Source organism: Eupeodes corollae, chromosome 2 (assembly GCF_945859685.1).
Source record: "Eupeodes corollae chromosome 2, idEupCoro1.1, whole genome shotgun sequence".
In the NCBI taxonomy this organism is placed as follows: Eukaryota; Metazoa; Arthropoda; class Insecta; order Diptera; family Syrphidae; genus Eupeodes; species Eupeodes corollae.
In genome coordinates, this window is record NC_079148.1 from 22,487,187 (window position 1) to 22,513,442 (window position 26,256).

The window sequence follows — 26,256 nt, forward strand, 5'->3', positions numbered from 1 at the left end:
TTTTTAATATTATTTTGTAATAACAATTATTAGTTTAGTTCTGATGGAAATTGAAACACATTTATAATTTTGTTTTACATGTATGCATTTTTATATATACATTATGATTTTATACACTTTCATTATCTACAAACATTTATATAAGGATAGTAATTTTGTATTTTTGTTTTTTAATTCATTGTTAAGAGTATGTATATAATTTATTTTTCGATATTTTGTTGTTAGTTGTTGTTTCTTAAGAAAATATACAAAGTGTACATTGCACAGATGTTTTTTGTTTAATTATTATTTTTTTGTTTTTTTTTTTTAGTAGCCTTTCATTTTATAAAATTGGATTTATAAGCCACGTTTTGTACGAAAGAAGCAAATGCAAAATAGAAAATTACATTTTTTTCACATTTTTATTTGATTTAAAGGAGGGAAAATATCGTTATTTTGTTACACATTCATTTTTTGTTTTTTTTTTTTTTAATTTAATTTGATTAAAATTACACTTAGTTTAGCAGGTTTTTTGTTTTATTCCCATTTGAATATAGACAAGAGGGTTGAGATGGAGATATAGGCTAAGAATTAAGTCATGAATTTTGTTCAATCCCATACAGCTTTTAGGTACTCTTTTGGATGAAAGATGACTTTTTTGACTATAAGAACAAGATTTATTAAATTGATGGATTAAGAAACCGAAAAGTTACGTAGCAAAGGGAGATATTATGAGAGGAAGAAATGAAAGAACAAATTCGGTCTCACCAGATATAGAAACTCTAAACGTTTTTGAAAAACGAACCATTATTTTCTTTCGCTTTTTTTAGAATCTATGCCCAGGTTTGAAAAGGTATCTAAGAAAAACTATTGACGATAATCATTATTTTTCTGTGTCTAAATTTGATAACTAAATTTTCCCTTTACACATTTTTTATTGGCCCTATCATGAACGAGATTTCCCTGGAAATATATCCCACGTCAAAAAAAAAAACATTTCACTGGAATTGGTCCGCATTTATTTTGGCGGATAAATGAAGACGAGACGTAGCAATAAAACTTTTTTTGATAAATAATTATAGTTTTTTAATTTTATTATACGACGAACTCAACAAATTAAAACCAAATAGATCTGCTGGTCAGTATTATGCAAAAGGATACAAATATAAGGACTGGATTTACTACCCACAAGGAAAAAGAAGATTTAGCAATTTTTTTTTAAGAAAACGGAGAACAAGCTCAATAGAGTTGGTCCACCAATCAAATCCTTATTTCATAGAAAAAAGTCTATTATTTATTTCATATTCTTTTTGTTAATTTATTTTCAATTTTGTGTCTGTGCCCACGTTGGAAGGATGCAGTAAAATTAATAGAATTAATGTGATTTAATACAAAATATTGAATAAAGACATCCCTGAAGAAGTAAGGAACACTGGTCGCATTCACAAAGCTAGTGGCTACGTAGTCAAGGGATTCTGATTGGCTAAATCTTACTACAAAAGCAGTTGAAATTTCCCCTCCCACGTACATAGTGTAAAATAATCGGCTACAAAGTTAATGGAGAATGATTTTGACGTTTCAGAATCAGCTGCTCGGTAAAGACACACGAATTCAAAATGAAATAAATTGTTCAGTAATTAAATACAAACATAAATCATTCAAATTGTGTCTTTAATTTGATTTTATTGAATTTAAACATAAAAAAGATAAGTTTAAGCTATCAAATCAAAAATGGCTCTTATTTTATATACATATCTGCATTTGTCAATAATATGACAGTTCCAGACAAAGCTAGTTGAATTTTGACTACGTAGCCTAGCCACTAGCTTTGTGAATGCGACCACTTACAAAACGTTGGGAAAGAATGAAATAAGTTTTTTATTTGCATTCCAAAAAGAAAAAGACCAAAGAGCCAAACAAAATATCTTAGAAAAAAGTAATATTTGTTTACAAAATTATAATTATTTTTGTCTTTCTTCCGACTCCATCGCCAGTAATAAAAATCCTATGCTATGCATTTTAAAAGTTAATATTTTAAAATTCGATCCGACAAACACAAAAATCTATTTCAAGCAACAATAAATGTCACTGTCAAAACAGTGTTTGCAAATGGAGGGATTTTGTTCTTCTGTCAAATTAAACACCGAGTTAAAACGGAAAAATCTAATTGACAACATGAAAAAATTCAATTATTTTGTTTGTTTTGCACATTAGCAATTTTTCGAAGATGACAGTTTTATGCAATTTTGTACAATTCAGTTAAAATTAACGCACCCAATAATTCATTCTTCACATTGATGGGAAATTTGTTTGGGTTATTTTTTTATTGTAAAGGGAATTTTAAATTAAATTTTATTTTATTTTAAATTATGATCCTTTGATAAAATTCGAAATTAATCTGCAAAAATAATTTCATGGTTTCTATGTTAATAGTTTTTTCTCTGTAAAAAAATAATTTCGAGGAAATTTACGAAAAATATTTCTTGGCAATTAAATTCCCCGGGAGATTCCCGATGAATCCCTTTATAATTCGATGTACCCCTTTTTAAAGTACCCTCAATTATGAAGTTGAAGGGAAGCAAGTAACTTGATACAACCGAGTTAAGTCGATACAATCGAGCATTGGCAGCACACATTTTGGTTCAATCGAGTGTCCTCGATTGTTTCGCCAGATTATGCAGCATACAAACTTCAAATTGACGTTTGAAACAAAAGTTTTCACTCGACAGAAATTAGTTATCGGCGGCAGTGATTTTTGTATGAGAAAAATGGAAAAACAAAATGATATGTCAATAAATAAAAAACAGACTGAGATTTTGACCAATTTTATGAGTTCTCACGTTGATTTAGTGAGAGGAATTCTTAAAACTGCCCAAGGCAGGAAATATAGCAATATGCGTTGAATTGATGATGATTGAATCGCTAAACACAGAGAAAACTTATTTTCCAGGAAGCTCAACGTTCGGCGAAAGAACTTGAAAATTGTTGTCTGTGCCATACTTAGAAACAAATTTTTTTGGTAGCTCCCACTGGCTAGGATATTTAATGTTGTACAAAGCTGTAGAATTGGTGAAACTAATGTGCTTCTTCTGTCTTCTGAAAGATCTAACGAGCTGAATATCGTGTGAAAACATTCCTTTTTGACTTTAAACTACTGCACAACGCTAAAAACACATTATTTTACAAACGTTATACATGATCGCTTTTCTTTTTGAATATTTACTCATTTTCACTCAATTCGAATGGGTTGCTTTTATCTCTCAAATATCTTCTTTTGATTTTACCACAAGAAACTTCTTCGCCTTTACTTTCACTCTCCAAATCAAAGAAAAACATCTCGAAAAAAACTTAAAATTGAAACTAGAATGAAATAATTTCAAAGAAAACATATTTGACGTTTCATTTGACACTTCACAATTGGCGTTTTTCTTTTTTAGTTCAGAGCAGAACTCGAACTGTCAAAAAAATAATTGTGTTTCTTTTTGAGCTCTGATCGTTCAGAGCTTCGAATTCGTGTTTCTTTTTTAGTTCTGAACATGTTCAGAGCACGCTCTGTGAGCTCAGAACAAAATAACAGAGTAAACGGAGTAAAATGCTAAGCACAAACAATTTGATATTCGAAAGATGGGAAATTAGAAAAAATTATCGTCAAAACAAGTAAAATGGAGGAAGAGGAAAGATAATTTACCAAAAACTAATTGCATATAGCATTTTTATTAATCAAATTTATTTCAGGCTTCAAATGGACAAACTCTATGACTGTTTTTTTAATTGATTTGATAAAAGAAAATTTTGAACGACTTCAAACAGGTGACTTTTAAATTATGACAGTTAAGTGCTTAAGTTGTTTCATAATTAAATCAGAGAGCTCTAAACATACTCTGCTCGGAACTCTACTCTACTCTACTCAGCTCTGAACTAAAAAAGAAAAACGCCAAATGACTTTTTTAAGTAAAAGTCACAATGGAACTCGTCTCAAATTACTTGCTGTCAAAAATAATTGGTTTCAGTTGATCTACGATGGACAATCCTCGATTGTATCAAGTTACGTGCTGGCACCCCTGCTCAAATGGTATCGGAATTAAAATTGAACCTGTAAGAGTAAGTTTCTTTAATCTTAGCACAGAATCTTAAGCGAAACTCAAAATTTCAATCAAAAAAATTTCTCTATATCTTATTATAACGAAAATCGTCCAAATCAAAACTCATATAATTTATTATTAAGAAGTTTGGCTAGAAAATCAATAATGGCTGTTCTGTATTTAATATGACTCAAGTTAACTTAATTTAACTTATTTGTTTTTAAATTTATTAATTTATACTTTTTTTGAACTTTGCTAATCACTAAAATACTTTTGTATAATTTACGGCAATTTGCCAAACATATAATAATTACCCTATAATTGTTTGCCTTCTTGTTCAACAAAATGTATTTTTTCTATCCTAACGGCCTGTTTAACTTAACATCGCTCTCTTCTGTAATCAACCACCTACGAGTAAAGACGTAATTAAAACTTACTCCTTAAGCACAATCGAAGTGTCTTTTTATTTTCTTGCTTTATTCTAAACAGTTATCGTTCATCGTTATAACAAAATACCAATTCTGTTCATGGTCCTTCGCAGCCACATTTATTGAAACTTTCGTGATTATTAATCGGTTTTTGTTGATTATGAATCCAAAACTGAAAATTATGAAATGATTTTTTTTAATGACCTATCGATAAGTGCATGTATTTTTTTTTATTATATACGAATATAAGTGCATGTAACATTTCTTATAACTGAATGATATAAATCACGTGTGGTACAATTGATTTAATCAAACTTTAATTAAATTGCATAAGTACAGTGAGTAATTATGTTGTGATTAAAGAATAAACAAGGTAATTTTGATTATTTTTTTGATAAACTTAAAAAATGAATATTATCAAAGCAAAACGTGGACACGTGAAAGGTCTTTTGACTCGGGCAGCATTTTTCGCTGAGAATTTAGATGACCGCGTGTCACTTGAGCTTCTGGAAACTCGATTAGAATCTCTAAATGATGCGTGGAATAAATTTGTTGTTTTGACTGACGAACTTTTCGGACACTCGGATGACAACGACTATATAGATCCCAATGATGATTTTCCCGAATACGAAAATAAATATTTCACTGCTCAATCCACGTTTACAAAAGTAATTCGCGAACGAAAGTCAGCATCTATACCTCCCGCTTCACCTGCTACCTCGGAATCGGTCATCGAAAAATTAGCCAACCAACAGGCTTTATTTCTCAAAAACCTTAATGAAACAAAAAAATCCACGTGTTCCATAGCATTGCCTAAGCTTTCGATATCGGTATTTTCCGGGGATTACAAAGAATGGCCTAGCTTTAGAGATCATTTTATCGGCTCGATAGACAGTAACTCCGATATATCTCCGACACAAAAATTTCATTATTTAAAATCGTTTCTACGCGGGGAGCCAGCAAATCTTATTCGCGATATAAAAGTTTCGGATGTCAATTATGTTGATGCTTGGGAAAAGTTAGAAAGGCGCTATGATCGTCCCAATTTTATGATACAGTCGCATATACAATCGCTTCTTTCAATTCCAAATATCAACGCGTCTAATATACAGTCTCTTCGTAAGCTCTCCGATGCAGCTGATGAAACCATTCGTGGTTTAGACTCCTTGGGAGCCACGTGGCGTGATCCTTGGGTCATTTATCTACTTTTGCTGAAATTAGACCAAGATACAAAGGAAGCTTGGGCACTTGAGTTAGGGAAAAAGGCTAATGCCTCAATTGAGGAATTTTTAATATTTTTGAACTCGCGTTGTGATGCTTTGGAGTCTGCTCAATCGTTTTCTCGTCCAACTGTTCAATCTCGTGGGAAGAATCCAAAGGTCATTCAATCTCATTTTGTAGAATCGAGTCCAATCTGTCCTAAGTGCAAAGCAGATCACTTTTTAAATCAATGTCCACAGTTTCTTTCGCTTGACATTACCGCACGCCGTACTTTCGTCAAAGATAATTCAGTATGTTTCAACTGCCTTCGTTCAGGGCATTCTTCGCAAAAATGTCATTCCAAATTTCGGTGCAGAACTTGTCACTCGCGGCATCACTCGCTCGTTCACATTCAATCTCCGTCAAAAGTTTCTGCAGTTCCTGTTTCTTCATCTTCATCTACATCTTCGTCTTCATCTTCTTCTGGTATTTCCGCGACCAATTCATCGACATCAAATGCTCTAGAAACAACAGCTTCACCAATCTCGATTTGCTCATCATTAGCTCAGGCAAATAATTTGTTTTCTTCGATTCGTTCGCATCAAACTCTGTTGCCCACTGCTATCGCTCACGTTCATGATAAGCAAGGAACAATACAAAATATTCGGTTGTTGCTAGACTCGGGATCTCAGGTCTCCTTCGTTACTGAACAAACAGTTCAGAGATTAGGATTGGTTCGCAAGAACGCACAAATACCCATCGCAGGTGTTGGAGCAACACCAGCAGGTGTTACGAATGGAATCGTGACCCTCAAACTTCATTCTCGCTTCACTCAAGAATTTATTGAAATTCAGTGCTTCGTCGTTTCAAAACTAACATCCATGTTACCAACTTCATTTACTACGGTTTCAAATGTACAGTCGTTCAGTTCATTCACCTTAGCTGACCCGAAATTTAATATTCCTGGTCATATCGACGCACTCATCGGTGCTGATAAATTATTCAGCATAATAAATGGCTCTGCAGAGCGCGGTAAGCAAGGAATGCCTGAGCTTGTGCCAACAATTTTCGGTTGGGTTGTCTGTGGTAACATTGAAACCGTCACCCCTTCGACAACAAAAGGTGTCAATTCATTCTGCATTTCATTGGACACTTCAACTACATTTGACCTCGAGCGTTTTTGGCGTCTTGAAGAAGTCGACCTCGAACCTACCCTGTCCATTGAAGATCAACGTGCAGAAGACATATTCGTTAAAAAGCATACTCGTTTACCTGACGGCAGGTACATGGTGCAATTACCATTCAAATCCGATAAAGCTACAGATTTCGGCAATAGCCTTCACGTAGCGTTAAATCGTTTTTATTCTACTGAACGTCGCATCGCATGCAGTCAGTACTTAACGGATAAATACACAAGCTTTATGGATGAGTATTTGAATCTAGGTCATATGGAAGAAGTTCCTGCTAGTGAGATAAATATGTCTTCTAGCAAATGTTTTTACTTACCGCACCATGCTGTTATCAAGGATGATAGCAGCACAACGAAAGTCAGGGTAGTGTTCGATGGTTCGGCTAGATCTTCGCATAATCATCCGTCTCTCAACGAATCGTTGCTTATAGGTAAATCCTATCAACGTGATCTCTTTTCAATCTGCATTCGTTTCCGTCGTCATCTGTATACGATATCTGGCGATGTCGAAAAAATGTTTCGCCAAATCAGAATCTCTAAAGAGCATGCAGACTTCCAACGAATTCTTTGGAGAAAATCTAGTAATCTTCCGTTAAAACATTATCGTATGTTGACAGTAACTTATGGCACAGCTTGTGCTCCATTTTTGGCTGTACGCACTTTGTATCAACTCGCAATCGATTCAGCAGAAACACACCCGCGAGCTTCGGAAGTATTGCTAAATGACTTTTACGTTGATGACGTAATGACTGGGGCTGATTCTATAGAAGAAGTTACGTCTCTCCGCCAAGAACTTGTTAGTCTTCTCAAATCTGCTGGCTTAAATCTTCGGAAGTGGACAACAAACTGTTGGCCTCTTCTTCTCAGTTTGCCAGAAGAACAACGCGAGATGTCACCAAAGGAGTTTGAAGAATACAGCTCAGTCAAACTTCTCGGCTTGCAGTGGTCTCCTGCAAATGATTCGTTTTCCTACAAAGTCAATTTAAATGATAAAGCGTCATCAACAAAGCGTCAAATACTTTCAGAATCTTCAAGAATTTTCGATCCTATCGGTTTTCTCACTCCTGTCGTTATTGGTATCAAAATATTGTTTCAAGAACTCTGGCGGAAAAAGTATAAATGGGATGACGTCATATCTTCAGAGCATGCCAAAAGATGGCACTGCATTCGCGACGATCTTCCAAACCTCGAAAAAATAAAAATTCCACGAATCATGTGGACATCGAAAGAAAACGTCGAATATCACGCATTTTGCGATGCATCTCTAGATGCTTACGCAGCTGTTATATATTGTAGAAGCGTAGATTCGTCTGGAAATATTAATAGCAACATAGTCGCAGCAAAAAGCAAAGTAGCTCCCATCAAAGTTGTCTCTCTTCCGCGTCTTGAACTCTGTGGAGCAGTTCTACTAACTCGGTTAGTAACAAAACTTAAAACTTCTTTACAAGATAAAGAAATAAAAGTTGTAGCTTGGACTGACTCCGCAATCGTCCTCCATTGGCTATCGGCATTACCAAAGAGGTGGTCAGTTTTCATCGGGAATCGTACTTCAGAAATTCTCTCTGCGATACCTAGAGAATCATGGAACCACGTACGATCTGAACAAAACCCAGCTGACTGTGCCTCTCGCGGTATTCCACCTTCTGATTTACTCCAAAATGAGTTATGGTGGACCGGACCATCGTGGATTACAAAAGAACGGGACCAGTGGCCAAAATCGGAATATTCAGTGGATAATATCAAATCTGACGACTTTGAAAGACGAAAAAAGCAGCCGACTTATGCTTTTGTGTCAAAACTAGACCCTACAAATATTTTTTGCAAAGTCATCGATGATTCGTCTCGTTTTTTAAAATCTACTCGTGTGCTCGGTTTCATATTTCGGTTTATAGCAAATATTCGTGAACTTGTTTCTATAAGAAAAATGCTAACAAGTGGTGAAATCTGTGATCCCGTAAAAATCGCTGAACTAAAGAAATTTTTGCTGAATTCTCGTGATAAATCTGCCCCTAAAACGCAATCTCTGGCTTTGTCTTCTCTCGAAATTTCCATTGCAAAGACCAAACTAATAAAATTTCACCAACATCTAAGTTTTCCGCTAGAAATAAACAGTATAAAAAGTGGTGTGAATCTCTCAAAAGGTAATAAGCTAGCATCTTTAGCACCGTTTGTGGATGACCAAGGACTTTTGCGCGTCGGGGGTCGTATCCAAGAATCAAATGTAGCTTATTCCGCAAAACACCCCATCATTCTCGACAAAAACACCCGAATTGCAAAACTTATCGTCGATCATTTCCATAGTTCAAATTGCCATGCAGGTGTTTCTCTTTTATTCGCCATTCTAAGACAAGAATATTACATTATCGGTTGTAGGAATCTGCTACGTAAAATAGTCCATAAATGTGTTCCGTGCTTCCGCCAACAAAAGGCAACTTCGACCCAGCAAATGGGCAATCTGCCGGCAGATCGTGTCCTCTTTTCGCGACCGTTCAGCAAGGTTGGTGTAGACTACGCAGGTCCTATAACATTACGACTAGCTCGAGGACGAAACCCAAAATTTACAAAGGCTTATATCGCTCTATTCATTTGTTTTTCAACAAAGGCTATCCATATAGAGTTGGTTAGTGACCTCTCTTCAAACGCCTTTCTCGCAGCCCTTGATCGTTTTGCGTCGCGTCGTGGTAAACCGTCGGAAATCTGGAGCGATAATGGAACAAACTTCCATGGAGCTAATCGGTGTCTCGACGAAATGTTCCAACTACTCCAAAGTCAGCAGCACAACGACATGGTTACTGATCATCTATCCAAAGACAAAATTTCGTGGAATTTTATTCCCCCTTCCTCTCCTCACTTTGGTGGATTGTGGGAGGCGGGGGTCAAATCCGTCAAATTCCACTTGAATCGAGTAGTTAAGGATCATCGGCTGACTTATGAGGAGATGTATACTCTCCTGACACAAATCGAAGCACTGCTGAACTCTCGACCTATGTGGCCGACATCGGATATGGATCCGATAGCTCTCAGTCCAGCTCATTTTCTGATTGGTGACACTATGAATTCTATTCCTCATCCCTTTGTCTCTGATCGAAACATTTTTACTAATTGGTCTCTTTTACAGTCACTCAAACAAGGTTTTTGGAAGCGGTGGCACTCCGAATATTTGACATCGTTGCAACAACGTCCAAAATGGCAAGGTGTCAAACCCGATCTCAAACCTGGTGATGTAGTCATGCTAAAGGACTCAAATCTTCCACCAGCCAAATGGATACTTGGACGGGTGAAGGAAGTCCATCCAGGAAAAGATAAACTGGTACGCGTTGCCACTATTACCACACAAACTGGAGACTACGTTAGACCAATCGTCAAAATCTCACTGCTGCCGTTTTGCTGAAAGAACTGGGTCTTTCAGGGCGGGCTGAATGTTCTGTATTTAATATGACTCAAGTTAACTTAATTTAACTTATTTGTTTTTAAATTTATTAATTTATACTTTTTTTGAACTTTGCTAATCACTAAAATACTTTTGTATAATTTACGGCAATTTGCCAAACATATAATAATTACCCTATAATTGTTTGCCTTCTTGTTCAACAAAATGTATTTTTTCTATCCTAACGGCCTGTTTAACTTAACATCGCTCTCTTCTGTAATCAACCACCTACGAGTAAAGACGTAATTAAAACTTACTCCTTAAGCACAATCGAAGTGTCTTTTTATTTTCTTGCTTTATTCTAAACAGTTATCGTTCATCGTTATAACAAAATACCAATTCTGTTCAATGGCTATTTATCAATTGAAATTAAACATGACTAAGTATCAGTATCGATATCAACTCAACAGAACCTACAAAAAGTAACACTTTGTAATATTTAGGTTTGCATATATTTCAGTCTTAAACTTTTGTTTAAAAAAAATGTTTTGTCATTGATTTGTCGACTTAATCGTCAGATTGTGTTAGGATTGGGATGTGTATCAATTTCAAATGAGAACTTACCATCTTCCACAATATAAGGTTACAGTTGTTGAAATCGACGATTCAAATCCATAAAGCTCCAGCAATAACCCCCCCTTTGTCCGTTTTTAAATACATTATATCGGCAAAAACATACATGTTTTTTTTTTGTTTTAATTTAATATTTTTTTATTACATTAAAATGATTCCCTAATTTCGTTTCTTTTTTCACGTGTTGGTTTCTTTAAATAATTACTCCGGTTTTATACATGATTTTTGTTTTTAGTTTGTTCACTCTCTATACACAATTTAACACTTTTAACAAAATATTTTGAATTTACCCACTTATTTAGTTAGATTAGATTAAAAAAAAAATATAGTATGTTTAACAAAAAAGAAATAAATTAAAAAAATATAAACAAAAGTTACACATTTTTTTTTGTTTTATAATAAAGTATCAACATGAATTTTGTTCTTAAAAACAATTTTCTTTTCTTAAGGCGCAACTTAATTTCAATTTTACGTCTTAGGTAAAAATAAATACATTTACATTAATAAAATCTAAAAAAATAATAATATTATAACAATATAACAACTAAATGTGTACAATTATTTTTTTTTTGTTTTCATTGAGTTGTAAAAAACAATGTTTCTTTTAGACTCAATAATTTAAAAAAAAATGTTTAAAACATTCTATCTTACACCGGATTTTTTATTTGCTTAAATAAAATAAAATTTATTTAATAGTAAAGATAATTTAAATATATTTACAGTAAACAAAATACACTTTTCTTTTTTGCACAAATGACAAGTGAAAGAAAAGTGCTTGTTTCTTTTTTTTTAATAATTTTTTAATACATTTTTTAGACAATCTAAAATTAATTTTCTATCCACTATTTGATTCTTAAAATTAATTTTGTTTGTTCCTATCTTAAAACTCACAATGATTATTTTTGTTTTTGTTTTTTTTTCTGTACTTAAAATTAAGTTTCTTTTTTTTGTTTTGTTTTGAGAAAATACATTTCAGTTTATATATATTTTTATGTACATACATTTTTATATATTTTTGTTTTTGTGTGTTTACAACAACGATTGTTCATTAATTTCTTTTCATATTAGTAAGTAATTTTTTGTTTGTTTGTTAATTTTTCTTCGTTTCTTGTACAATGTAAAATTGATGATGGCTCTCTTTTTGTTTTATATAGATTTTTCTCTTTGTAAATATATAGAATATAGATTTTTATATGCATTTGTTGTTAAATTAAAGAGAGAGATTTAAAAAAACATAATAATTGTTATGAAAATGATAATGAAAATAAAAAAACAAGAAGAAATGCATTTTGAAATAAAGTATTTTGAGATAAGATATATTTTGTTTATGAATATGAAAGAGGAAGAATGGTGGTGGAGGTGGTGGTGTGGTCAATCGATGGTGTGTGGTGTGATTTGTTTTACATATATTTATTTTTTTATATATATTTTCTTTTCGTTTAGTACAATATACATCACTACATAATTTATATTAATTTCATAATAGAAAAATAATAAAAAATCATTTTAAATCAAATACAATTGTTTTTTGTTTTGTTTTGTTTTTTTTTTTTGTTTTTAACTCACTACTTATAGATTTATAGATTACAAAATGTAAAATTGGTAAAGATTTATAAAGCATTGCCATTGGTGGTTCCTGTTACAATAGCGGTCGATGTCGTCAGTGATGTAGGCGGAACAACAACAGATGACAATGACGGTAAGGTGGGTTGATTTGAATTATTATTTGTTGAAACAGCCACAACCATTGGTTTCATTGAACCGAGGTATTGGGTGCCAATTAATGGTAGGCTTTGTCCACCCACTGAGAGATTTACCTAAAAGAATGCGAGAACTTTTCATATTTTTGTTTTAATTAAATCGAAGTAAATTAAATAATAATTTTGAAATATTTTTATAAATAATAAAAGTTAGTTATAGGAAATTTGTGTAGTAAATTACCTTTCCAGCCATCTGAGGTGAAGTAGCAATCAATTGAGCAAAGTTACTATTTTGCTGTGCTTGAGAAACATTAATCGATCCGAGTCCAGCAGCCGATTGTAGAACTTGAGTGTTTAGTACATGAACACCACGTCCAACATTAGTTGATGAATTAGTATCATTTGCAGCTCCTTGAATTCAAAAAAAAAAATTGAAGGTCATTAAGGTCATGAATATTAAACAAGCATTGTTATAACAAACCTTTAAGTGAAATTCCATTATTTACAATGGACAATTTTCCATTACCTCTGTATATTGAGGTTGTACCATTTGTTGCGGTGGGAAGGATATTGAGTTCGGCACCTCCAGGCAATCGACCAACTTCAGCAGCCGATACATAGTTCGAGGAATTACCGTTGGATATAGTATTGGTGCCACCACCATTACCAGCACTGGCACTAACAGCACTCATCAATAATTTATGTAACTGAGCTCCACCTCCAGAATTTGGCGGGGATAATGACTGACCAAGAAGACTTCCATTGCATCTGGACTGATTAGAAGGTCCAGAGCTTAGCTCAATTGTTGCTAAGCTATTTGGTCCAACTAATCGAAGACTACCACCACCATTTTGAGATGAAGTCAAAAAAGGACTTACAACCAAACTTCCGCCGCCAACAACTTGAGACAATTGCAGAGGTGTTGTTGCAAGACCCAATTTGTTATCCTTATCCATTTGACCCAATGCCAGTCCATTGAATACCTTAAAAACCTTTGCAGGTTGTTCACCTTCGTCTAGGAGTTGCTGCTGATGCTGATGCTGATAGTGATGTTGATTGTTATTAAAGTAATTTTCGATATTATTGTTGTGGCTATCGCTAGAGCTAGCAGGAGTCTTTCGAGTCAGACCGTTACGTCCAACGGTATTATTATTATTATTTGATTCTTTGTTATGGCTGACTGAAGTTGTGATGGTCGATGCTGCTGATGACGACGACGACGACGACGGGGATGATGTTGATGTTAATGATGATGAAAAAAAGGAGGGATAGCTTGGTGAACTGGAGGACACAACGGCTACATTCATGTTAAGTGGCATACCCGAGGCAGTAGAATTATAGACGCTGTTTGATGACGAAATACCTCCATTATTTTCACTGTGTGATGTTATATTTATAACGGGAGATGAAACAAATGTATTACCATTGGCCGAGACATTGGTCACATTACCAAACTTCACACAACTCGTCGTTGGAATGTTTGGAACAATTTTAACACCACCAATTGGCGGTGATGATGAATGAATTGAGGACGATGAAGATACACCACTCGATGAGGACGGCGATGGTGAGGGCGTCGATGGTGTTGGTGATCCACGAGTCATTGATGTGGCCGATATGTTTTTTGCCGTCAAAGATAGCGGCATGGTAACGGATGTTGTTGCCGAGGAACAACCACTACTGTTTCCAGTATTAGATAGATTAGTAACCACTAATGATGATGAACCACCGACGGCGGCGGCTGCGACAGCAACAGACGTTGATGTAGACAACGACGAAGGCGATGACAACGATGACGTAGACTGAGATGATGGCGATGATGTTTTCATCATTATATTCGGAGATATTGGTGAACTATTACTAGAAGAGGCAGAGAAGGAGGACGATGTTGATTGTGATATCACAGGTGACAATGCAGTTGGCATTGAAGTTTGCATCTGCGAAAGTTGAGAAGCAGAGAAAGAGAGAGAGAGTAGAGACTTTTGAGCTTGTTTGTGTCGTCTCGTTAAAGAGACACTGCCCAAAGGTAACTTACTCCAGCGCCTAGTGGTGAGGACATTGTATTGCCGCCACTGCCACTCGATAGAGAGCTAGATGAGCTATACAACATACTACCTCGTCCAGATGACAGAGAGATCGAATCATTGAGGCCTTCAGTAACTGAAAATACAAAAATAGAAAGTTTTTAAAATTTTTGGTAAAATAAAATAAAATTCAATATAATTAAAATACACCCTTAAAAAAACCAATGAAATATTTTGGGATAAAGAAATAGGTTTTAATCATTTATAGCGGTTCAAAGTTGGCGCCTTGCATGAGTTGCATTTAAAATTCGTTACGAAATACAGAATATGAGCATTTTTATTTGCAAGTCTTATTTTTACGCGATTTTACATTTCGATCTATACTCAAGCGTGATTTAAAAATAACAAAACCTTACAAGGAATTTACAATACCATTCCTCAGCAACCTTCAATAGAAGATTGAATTTTTATTTAAATCTTCAATCAATTTTGAAAAACTAGTTCAAGAATAGAATCAATAATATACGTAGGCATATCTGCTACCATAGGGACAAGCCACACGCCAGTTCTTGAAGAAAAATGCTAACTATGAGACTCAATCGGGAAGAAAAACGAATTTTAATTTGTACGCATTCGTATTGCATAATTTTGAAGCCTTTAGAATTTTTTAGATTCAATTATTCTGAGAAAAACTTGAATAATTTTAAATGCTGCTATAAATTTGAGTTTATGTCATCAGAGGTTTATGATTTTAAAGTGATTCGAAGGTACTGATGTTTAATACTTAAAATTCAAATCAAGGAATGAATGTTTTATGGGATACATCACGAAAATGATAGTTTATGTAGGTTAGGTTAGGTTGAAGTGGCTGTCCGTGATGGAGTACGACACACTCAGCCTAGTTGTTGGCCCATCTTGAGGCCTTTATCTGAGCTCAATAAAACCAATTGGAGTTCCTTGCGAAAAACTAATTATGTAAGTGTACTTGAGATTGTTTAGATCGTTATAGTAGAATTCTCATAAGTAAGTCTAACGTTTTTAAGTTAAAGGATTTAAAGAACTGTGACTTTCTCCTCCATAAAACTTCTGCAAGTTCTTTGATTTCCTATAAGGCATTGTCCGGTTATGAAACTAAACTGCCATTGCATCAAAATATTGGATTCATGTCTATGAGATAGACGAATTCTTATGGAATTTGGTATGGTTGTCTGTTCTTTAGAAGAAGCATCATGGAAAATTTTTATAAACAAAACAAAATAACTTACCTCGTTCGATCGGAATGCTGCCAAGTTCAATGTCGGAAATAATACTAGAAAAATCAATGTTATCAACTTTTGGTCCAAGCTCACGCTTAAGATTTACAATTTTCTTTTGTGCATTGATTTTTTCTTTTGCCAGAAGCTCAACTTGTTGTTCAAGTTCTTGTTCTTTCATTTTAAGTGCCTGTTTAAGAGCAGCGAGCGAGGGAGGAAGAAAGAAGAAAAAAAAACATAAAAGTACACATTAAAATAAAACGTTTAAATTGCAATAATAATAATGAACAAGATATTACCATAACATGTTTTAAAGCAGCTCCAAGGATGGATAGATTTGAAGTTTTCTTTCGTTCTTCATCTTTAAGTTGTAATTGGCTTTTTAATTGTTCAAAACATTCTTTAAGTTGAGCCCTTCGATGTTTTTCCAGTTTATTATGAACTTCTCGAGTGCCCGCCCTAGAAGTACACGAGGAACTGATATTGGATTTTTTTTATTTAATAAGGTTTTGTTTTGATGGGAAGATATGATTTCTTTTTTTAGTTCAACAAAAAATACTTAACACAAAATAAAAAAAAATATGCAATGATTTAATTCTTGAGTGCGATTTGAGCCAAAGGAAACAAAATAATAAAAATCAAAAAAATTATCTCATGGGTTTTTCCATTGGAACATTCAGATTCCAATGAGAAAAATCGATTTTTGTATGGCGATTCGAATACGTGTAATTTCTTAGCTACAAAACAAGTGTCACATTTTAAATTCACTTTACTGAAGGATAAAAATTGAATTGTGTATGAAGGTTTAATGTCACTTTTACATGACATTTCGGATTTTTCGTCAATCCGGGATCTTAAATAAACACTGTCTTTAATTCAGGAGGTTTATGGGAACGCTTTGTGATGCCCATTTCAAAATTAAAAGTATATGCTTGTTTGACAATAAATAGGACACACAAAATTACAACTGTCAAGGATGACAGTTGACCTATTTCACAGGTTTCTTTATTTGTAAATTTGGATTTGAATGAGAAAAATTAATCTTTTTTCTTAGAGGATTTGAATACGTGTTATTTCAAACAAATTTTAAATGTTGACTCACAAAACTGAAATATCAAAATTGAAGTTTGTGAAAAAAAGATTAATGTATGTCAGTTTTATATGACAGTTTGGAATTTCTGCTCGGTCCGGGATTCTATTTTATCTGGTTATTCTTATGTTTTATGAGGGCACTTTGTATTATCTATTTCAGAATTAAAAATTATGTTTGTTCCAAAATCAATAGACATGCAAAATGACAATTGTCAAAGTTGACAGCTGACTTATTTCACAGGTTTTTCCATTGGTAAATTTAGATTTAAATGAGAAAAATTGATCTTTTATTTTGACGTTTCAAATACGTATTATTTTAAACAAGTCTCAAATTTTAATTCACCAAACTGAAGGATGGAATTTGAAGTTTCTTCAATGAGGAGCAATGTCAGTTTTATATGACAGTTCGAAATTTCTCCTGGGTCCGGGGTTCTAAACGAACATTTTCTTTGGTTCTGAAGTCTTATGAGGTCGAGGACCAATAGGTCTTAAAAAATGACAGCTATCAAGTTTGACGTTTGAAGTATATAACTGTGACAGTTCAGCTGATATCGGTATAAATTTCAAATCCAAAAGAGTAACTTTCTTTTTTTTCAGAATCTTTCAAAAGCTTTCAGAAAAATCCTCTTTAGAATGTACAATTTTTTGTAGTATGCTTTTTACTATATTCAATGTGTTCGTGATAAGTGACACCACTTGGTTCGTGAATGGTTTTACGAAATGCCAATAAAACGCATGAAAAATACTTAAATAAGTTTACTGTGACCAATTAAGGAAAGAAACAGTAATTATATTCTTGGAATCATGCCTCAATATTAAAATTTAATAATTAATATAAATATAAAAAAAAATACAAAAAATACAACAACAAAAATAAAGCGTATACGCCAGAGTGACCGTTCTTTTTTTTATTCATCATAAAATGAAAATTATACTAATAATAATGCTACCAACATACATTCATATTTATAGGTTATAATGTGTAAAATGAATTTTTAATAAAATTATTAACTCACCCATTGCTATTGGAACTTATCGTTCTTCGCCTGCTGCCACCACCAATCGATCCATGTAGTTGATGTACTCCACTAGATGTTGGCGCCGATGATGCAACACACGACATCGGGTGTTCCAAATGTCCACCGGAAACCAATAAACTTCCTCCTCTGGGCGGTGATCCGTTTATCATACTAACACCATTCATTGGAACACCACCAGCAGACGTAGACAAATTTATGCTTCCGACATTCGAATTAATACTGCCACCACTCAAATAGCCAGACGATGATAAATTCAAACTGGATTGTGATGAATCTTCAGCGGCTGCAGCCAAAACTTGATGAATATAATGGTTATGCAAGATGGCGGGTGTGTTGTTGTTGATGTTGTTGTTGTTGCTACTACTATTGTTGTTGTTGTTGTTGTTGGTAGTGGTGGTTATAATTCCATTGCTTCCAACTAAACTGTTGGCTGTAATTTTATTGGAAGAAAGTGAGTAACTACGAATTCTTGAAGATTCTATAAACTTTCTATTTGACATTGGCGGTGGGGTGAGGGGTATGCATTTTTTACGAAATACTGAAGAAGTATTTGCTGCTGATGCAGTTCCAGCTGCAACAGCTGATGCACCCATTTGTGGTGAATTTCTTAAATTTGAATTTGAATTATTATTGATAGTTGTTGTTGCTATTGTTGATGGTGGTGTTGTGTGGGGAATTAAATTATTGGCACTAAATGTATTCGCTGCAGTACGAGTATTAGTTACATTTATGACAATCGGTTGGGTTGTCGCTGCTGCAGCAGCTGCAGACAATGCTGCCAAATTAACACCACCATTAAATGCTGCCAAATTAGCACTTGTATTATTATTATTTATTTTACTATTATTGCCATTCGTGGTGAATATGGGATTTTTATTTTTATCAACAACTGTTATTGTTGTATTATTGTTATTGTTATTTGAGAAGAGGGAAGTAAGCATTTCGTTTTTTGGCGAACAATTATTATTATTATTAATATTATTGTTGGACAATGATAGTTGTTCTTGTGATTGTAATCCTTGTTGATGTAGTTGTTGGTGTTTATTTGTTGTGATTGTGGTAGATGGTGTTGGTGTTTTAATCATTTTAAAGGAGGAAGGGGATGAGTGACCATTCGAGTATGGCTCCTCTGTAAAAATAAAAAAATAAAGAAAAAACGCAAAATAAATAACAAAACATGGACAACAGTCAAAAATGATGAAAGGAAATAAAATTAAAATTATACAATTACACATATTTAACTTAAAAAGGCACATAGCAAAAACACACAAAATTGCAAAAACAACTTGTCATAATACGCACCGCAGTGCAGTCAGGAAAGTTTATTTCTTGTATTCAATTCAAATATGTTTTGAAGGTTATTCGAGAGTGGCAAAGAAATGATGGTGCTGAGGTTGTATTGCCATATTGCATTGTCGGAAACAATAAAAACCAATTCAACGCGGGGCGCAAACAAAGGAAAATCAACAGAACTGAATCATTATGCCTGACGCCTTGTCTTTAGGTACTTTTTTTTGTTTGTTCTTTTTATTGCTGATAAAGATTCGTCATCCTCACAATGACATGTGGCCTCTGGGGAATTGAAAGATTTTGCGCAGAATTTCCCAAAAACATATTTTTTATGACTTTTGACTTTAGATTATAGAAGACACATTAAGTATATATTAACAAAGCAAAAGAAACTAAATATCATGACGTGTTTTAAAAAAACACGAGGTTGTTTTTGGTTTTGGTATACTTAATTCGATTCCAATTAAACTACGATGACCCAACCAGGGAAGTCAGAACCGGTTATGACTGAAGAAAGATGTTGCAAAATTAATGAGGGTTTTGTGCGTGGACATATTCTCATTTGAATTTTCTTAAAACAGAAAAAACAAAAAGTTGATAATCTTTGTTGTTATTGAATAAACCATGAATATTTGCGCGCAAAGCATTAATATAAATATTTCATAGCTACCTTGCCTTTCTTCATTTTTAAGAACAACAATGTCTTTTGTTTATAAGGTTTTGGATACTTCCTGGGAACTGAAGAAGAGTGAACTAAATTAGTTGTATGAATATACTTTAACTAAACGCGTCTAAAATAGTTTACAAACGAACCTTTTCTGACATTTATAAATTTTAGAGTGTCAAATGGTAAAAGACCCAGTTTGAAAATCAACGTTAATTATCGTTTATGTTTCTCAGATATCTAAGACTTTTCTCAGAGCGAGTGACAGAGCAGGAGAATTAAATATAAATACATACAATTCATTATCTCCCATTAAGCAATTAAATTTGCTCTACTATTCTGGTCTTGTCCTTTTTGAATTGTGCGAAATTGATTCATGCAAATTCTGTTCTCAAAATTCTGACTCTGAATCCACCTTCAAAATCATTCCTGGATTCTAAAATCAACATGAATAATATCCTTTTGTCAGCTGTCACTTATTTATAGGACATGAAATATAAACATTAACTATAATGGAGATGATCAAGTTGGATAAATGTATGCTTTCATCGATTTTATTTAAAAAAAATTATCGAAAAATATCGATTTATTTTTTATTTGTTATCGTATTATTTTGTGTGTCAGGGTAATAACAAAACAAATTTTGATTGTATTGGTGGTAAATCTTATTTTAGACTTTAAAGCTATGAAATTTCCAAACTGCAAGCATTTCTTTTCGTTGTATTCCCATCTGTCAGTTTGACTTCAAATGATCAACTTAAACTTTAAATACTTAAATCCAATCAGAAAATGTTTAATTACATTCAATGTCCAATGACAGAAATTTTCAATGAAAGCTATAACAACCTGTCAAAAATATTCGAATGCAAAGAAAAAAAGAGGCTGGTATGCGACCCACACTGATAACTTCCTATCCCATCTGTCGATTTGTCTTGCTTAAAAGTTCAATTTTTACCAAATTTGCGTACTATTTTTTGTAGATTTTATTTTTTATGAAAAAAAAGGATTGTTGGATTTTTATATAAAAATTACTGAATATCGAAAACATTATTTTCTGTGAAATAAAATAAGTTTAAAGCCAATATTTTTTATTTTTGAAAAGCTATTTGAGTCGAAAGTAAATTTTTACCAAGTTTTAGTATTGTTTTTTTTAGACTTTTATTTTTTGTAAAAAAACTGTCAATTAGTTTGAAGCCAATATTTCAAATTTTTGAAAAGATATTTGAGTCGAAAATCATTTTTTATCAACTTTTGTTAATTTTTTTTAGGTTTTTAATTTGTTGTACAAAAACTGTCAATTCGATTTTTTTCAAAATTTGACTGAATATTAACAACAATATTTTTTAAAAGAAAAAAGTAATTTAATGCCAATATCTACAATTTTTGAAAAGATATTTGAGTCGAAATTCAATTTTTACCAACTTTTGTTAATTTTTTTTAGGTTTTTAATTTGTTGTACAAAAACTATCAATTCGATTTTTTTCAAAATTTTACTGAATATTAACAACAATATTTTTTGAAATATAAAAGTAGTTTAAAGCCAATATCTACAATTTTTGAAAAGATATTTGAGTCGAAAATTAATTTTTACCAACTTTTATACATTTTTTTTAAGTTTTTATTTTTTGTAAAAAAAACTGTCAATTCGATTCTTCTCAACATTTTTCAGAATGTTGAAAACAATATTTCTTATAAGTAAAAATTAGTTAGAAGCTATTATCTCAAATTTTTGAAAAGATATTTGAGTCGAAAATCATTTTTTACCAACTTTTGATAATTTTTTCGGTTTTTAATTTTTTGTAAAAACAACTATTAATTTGATTTTTTTTCAAAATTTTACTGAATGTTGAAAACAATATTTTTTGAAAGATAAAAGTAAATTAAAGCCAATATCTCAAAGCTTTTAAAAGATATTTGAGTCGAAAATCAATTTTTACCAACTTTTGTTGATTTTTTTTAGGTTTTTATTTTTTGTAAAAAAAATTGTCAATTCGATTTTTCTCAACATTTTTTAGAATGTTGAAAACAATATTTCTTATAAGATAAAATAAGTTTGAAGCCTAAATTTCAAGTATTTGAAAAGATATTTGAATCCATATTCAATTTTTACCAACTTTGAGTAATGTTTTTTTTTAGATTTTTTTTTTATTTAAAAAAAACTGTCAATTTGATTTTTTTCCAAAATTTTATCAGATGTCAAAAACATTATTCTTCGTGGCACAAAGTTGTTTTGGAGATGAAATCATATTTAAGTCGTAAAATTTTGGAGGTTACACATTTTTTTCAGTTTTTTTGATTTATAAAAAAAACCGTTAAATGGATTTTTTCAAAAATTATAGTTCTTTGATATCACGTTACAATATATTATATACAATTCAATTCAAGGCTCTAGCGTTTTTGGTTCGTAAGATATTTAGGGTTAAACAAAATATTCAACTTTTTTTCAAACTGCTATGGTAAAAAAAACCACCCACGCAATTTTCTTGAGAGCCCTTTCTGCCTTATTATCTGTATAACAAAATTTATTTGAAATCGATATCTCTTCTGGTTCTTGAGCTATTGACGACGAAAAAAACGTCGCGAACGTACGGACGTACGAACCTACGTACACACGCACGCACAGACATCTTTCTAAAAATCTTTTATTTCGACTCTAGGGACCTTGAAACGTCGAGAAATGTCAAAATTTTCAATTTGACAAATCAGACCAATTACAGGAACTTTCTATGGGTAGTTTAAAAAAAAATGGAATGAAAATTTGACAGAACGGGAATAATGCAAACAAATTTTTTAACAAATTACCATAAAATCAGTCAATTTTTTTTTGAAATCGAAATTTTGCAATGGAAATCCCTTTGAGTAGAAATAAATCAATATTTTTGTAGAACACAAAATTGAAAAATCTGTTTTTTTAACAGTTAGAAATCAGAAATAAATAGATTAATTTCGCCATTGTAAGATTCCAATAAAATTTGAAAATCCCTCGATTTTTGTTAAAAACCACACTTTTAACTAATAGGTCCGTTTAGTAAAGCAAAAAAGTGAAAAGGGAACATTTTTAAAGAAAGATGCCTAACCACTGGCCAAAAACAAAATATTACTTTAGCAGATAATCTTTTTGAAAACTACGAAAACTTTTCTTTTGAAAAATAAAAATATTCATTTATTTTATCATCAAAAGTACCTCTAAAAAAAGTCCGCCTGCGATATTTCAATAAATAATAACGGGAATCATTAATCTGTCATCTTTTATTACACATAATATCAACAAATATCGCATTATTTTAAATCACGTTTCGTTTTCGTTTTATTTTGTATTCCTCTAATTTTATTTCCTCGTAATGCTATGACTTTGTAAAAATAAAAACTTATGAAAACATGGCTGAATACATATACACTAAAATTATGCAATATTATCATTGACAGCAGAATACCAGTCAAACCACTTGCCACCGAACCACAAACGATGCGATAATGGAGGGAGATGACGTTAATTAAATTGTAAAAACAAACTCCCACACTTTTCTACTTTTTTTTTTGTTTTACTTTTTGAATAAATTAACATCGACATCCGTTATTTTTCGACAGATTTAATGGGAAATAACTAAACTACGCCCAACTAAAGACTTGTATACATTTTATTTCATCTCATATCTATGTGCAGCAAACGTGTACACAACAACAACAACAAAAAAACGACACTATTCTCTGTCATTGTCAAAGTAAGGTACATATACCGGAAGGCATTAAGTTGGTGAATTCAATATTATATTTCCCTATAAAATTTGTTATACAACTCAATTTGTATAATTAAAGACAAATTACATACATTGTAAAGTAAAATAATTTAATTATATAAGAAAAAACTGTAGAATTTGCACTAAAACGTCATTTAAATGGCAATAAAAACAACTATAAAATAACACGATATAAGTACAAGTACTCGTATCTACCATAAGAATTATAGGAAAAGTGGGAAATTTTGTGAATCAAAACAGAAAAGTTTGCCATACTGTCGATAGTGTGGTGTGTAGTATGTTTTTCTCTATTTCAGTTATAATCATGCGCAGTTCAAAAGAATCATAAATGAAATTTAATTAAAATAGACTCAATGGCAATATAGTAAACATTTATATACATACATATTTATCGACACATAGATATAGCTGTATGTATGAAAAAATAAAAAGAAAAGCTTGCATTTCGTGAGCACGTTGAACGCGCACGCCACTTTTGAGTGAACGCTCGCATGGTGGTTTGGCACCGGCAAAGAAACTATTAATAAACACATACAATCCAAAATAAATGTTTGATACCCTATTGGGTATAGCAATTTAAATTGCTTGAGAATTTTACGAATCTGTCAAAACTAGCACTTTGGAGAACAGTGAGAGTGCTAAGAAATTTCACACCGAATTTGACACACGGACTCACGGCACCTGGCAGTCAGAGTGTGAACCTTTTTCGATTTGACATTCAATGAATTTCCCATAATAGAAAAGTAAAAAGTGTCTTAAAAAACAAATAACTTTTATGATTATAAAAGAATAGAATAAAAGAAAGGTTGAATTATGTGTTTCATATATTTTTGACCGAAATAAGATCTAAAAATATAGTATTATTCCTTTATAATCATAAAATTGATAAAAGTAATGTCTTTTGATCCGCTTTTTACAATTGTTTACAAATCCAAAAACAAATTCTCCATTTGTTAGTACACGCACTGACTTCCAGGTGATGTGGAAAACAATTAATCTCAAATGGATATAAAAATGTCTACAAATTCACATTTTTCTGTTTGATTTTAAGTAACAACTTAGAAAAAAAAGTACGTCAATTCTCTACTCAATAATTTTGACATTTTCAAATATTTTGCTCACTTTGTTGAAAGTGACATTTGCTGGAACTGATTTAAGATTTTGTGTTGAATTTAATTTCTTAAAATTAAGAGTTCAGCGAGCAATCTTCTTCCAGTACGAACATTTATTTATGAGTAAATTTTAAGATTTTGCATCTGTCAGTTTCAATATAGTTAAATTGTCAGTTTTGAACAAATTATGGTAGTCTTTCAATCATTATTTTGTCGGTTAAAACAAAACTGCTGCTTAACGGTCTAATTTTAAAGTTCTGAATTAAGAAAAACCCAAACTTTAAAGAATATAAATATAAATTTTTGTTTTTATTAACAAAATCAGACATTTAACCACCCACTTGTTAAACAGAAAAACAATAAAAGCTTTAATTTCCAATATAAAAATGTAAGCTTTAAGTTTCGAAAAAAAAAAATCAAATACCTATTGCACTTCTGCTTGCAAAAGCAAGTACAAATAAGTAGAAACGGGTATAACTAGCTTTCTCTTTTATTTTGTTATTTCTTTTCTAAAAACGTCATTCATTTCCCACGTGAATCATGTTCATTTGCGTCAACTCAACACGCACACACTCTCATAAATGCCATATACGATTGTAAAGTTTTGAAACAACTACACCAAAAAAAATACCATGTGCCCAGGTTTGTACAATGTAATCAGAGCATTGGTCGTAAATTATTTACAATGAAATTTGTTTGCTAAGCAAAAAACATGTGTTTTCAATGTTGTTGTCTCTCTTTCAACATACATACATATATAAATATATGAAGGTAGTTACACTTGCTTGTGCGGTTGTCCTCAAATAAACATGAACATTGTTATTACAAAACAGTGCAGCCCACCCCTTAACAAAACGAACAAAGAAAAGATTGTTTTTTTTTTTTTAATCAGTGGAGCCTTAAGCATGAAGAAGTACTAGGACTAGGACAGGGGGCGGGGGAGGGGAGGTAAATATTTTAGTAGATATTACTAACTACTTTACATTTATAATGATTGAGTGGAGCAGGCAAAATTGAACTGAAATAAACGGTAATAAGGCGATTACGTAAAGAAAAATAATATAGATAATGATGATGGAAAAATAAAAGTTCAGTCAAGTTGTCTGTGTATGTATATGTTTTTTTTAGTAAGCACGTGGACCTATAGAAAAAATTGTGTACTTGATTTGCACAGTTATGTGATTTGATCAATAAAGCGAAATTATATCTGTCAAGTGTCAAAATGTTGGACTCAATTATATCTGTCAAGACTTATTTGTAATACATTTTAATTTGAGGCTAAAGGCTACGAAATAATGAATCTTTTAATTTCCTTTGGTTTTCTGTAGTTTTCTACCATTTTTAGTCCCAAGATCTGTCACTTAAATTTTTCAACATGAACTTGACAGGTCTTAACACAGATTATCAGAGTAAAGAAACAGACCTAATTTGGAAAATGTATA

The 26,256-nt window shown here is 32.3% G+C and overlaps 2 protein-coding genes across 10 annotated transcripts in view; one reads left to right on the forward strand and one right to left on the reverse strand.

Moving 5' to 3' along the window:
* Positions 1 to 4,896: 4,896 nt before the first annotated feature.
* On the forward strand, positions 4,897 to 10,211 carry LOC129944791 (uncharacterized). The gene is made up of 2 exons (XM_056054455.1): positions 4,897 to 9,922; positions 9,997 to 10,211. The coding sequence occupies exons 1-2, from the start codon at positions 4,897 to 4,899 to the stop codon at positions 10,098 to 10,100; spliced, it is 5,130 nt and encodes a 1,709-aa protein (XP_055910430.1). The 3' UTR covers positions 10,101 to 10,211.
* Positions 10,212 to 10,786: 575 nt separating this feature from the next.
* The window catches only part of LOC129946528 (uncharacterized), a 121,838-nt gene continuing 106,368 nt past the window's right edge, over positions 10,787 to 26,256 (reverse strand). For 5 of the 9 annotated variants that reach the window (XM_056056743.1, XM_056056742.1, XM_056056741.1 and 2 more), the window contains 7 exons: positions 17,967 to 19,119; positions 16,158 to 16,335; positions 15,871 to 16,048; positions 14,617 to 14,741; positions 13,063 to 14,518; positions 12,823 to 12,992; positions 10,787 to 12,698 (listed from right to left, as the gene is read on the reverse strand). In XM_056056743.1, coding sequence (XP_055912718.1) covers positions 12,492 to 12,698; positions 12,823 to 12,992; positions 13,063 to 14,518; positions 14,617 to 14,741; positions 15,871 to 16,048; positions 16,158 to 16,335; positions 17,967 to 19,119 — 3,467 coding nt within the window. In that variant the 3' untranslated portion in view covers positions 10,787 to 12,491. Of the gene's footprint in view, positions 12,716 to 12,822; positions 12,993 to 13,062; positions 14,519 to 14,616; positions 14,742 to 15,870; positions 16,049 to 16,157; positions 16,336 to 17,966; positions 19,120 to 26,256 lie in introns of all 9 variants that reach the window. The other 4 variants (XM_056056747.1, XM_056056746.1, XM_056056740.1 and 1 more) reach the window with 3 other exon arrangements.

What these genes read in the sequence shown, in the direction of transcription:
- LOC129944791 (XM_056054455.1), top strand. Translation starts at nt 4,897, where the DNA reads ATGAATATTATCAAAGCAAAACGTGGACACGTGAAAGGTCTTTTGACT. An exon ending in TCCAGCTCATTTTCTGATTG is followed by an intron (nt 9,923 to 9,996) that starts GTGACACTATGA and finishes TCTCTTTTACAG; the next exon opens with TCACTCAAACAAGGTTTTTG.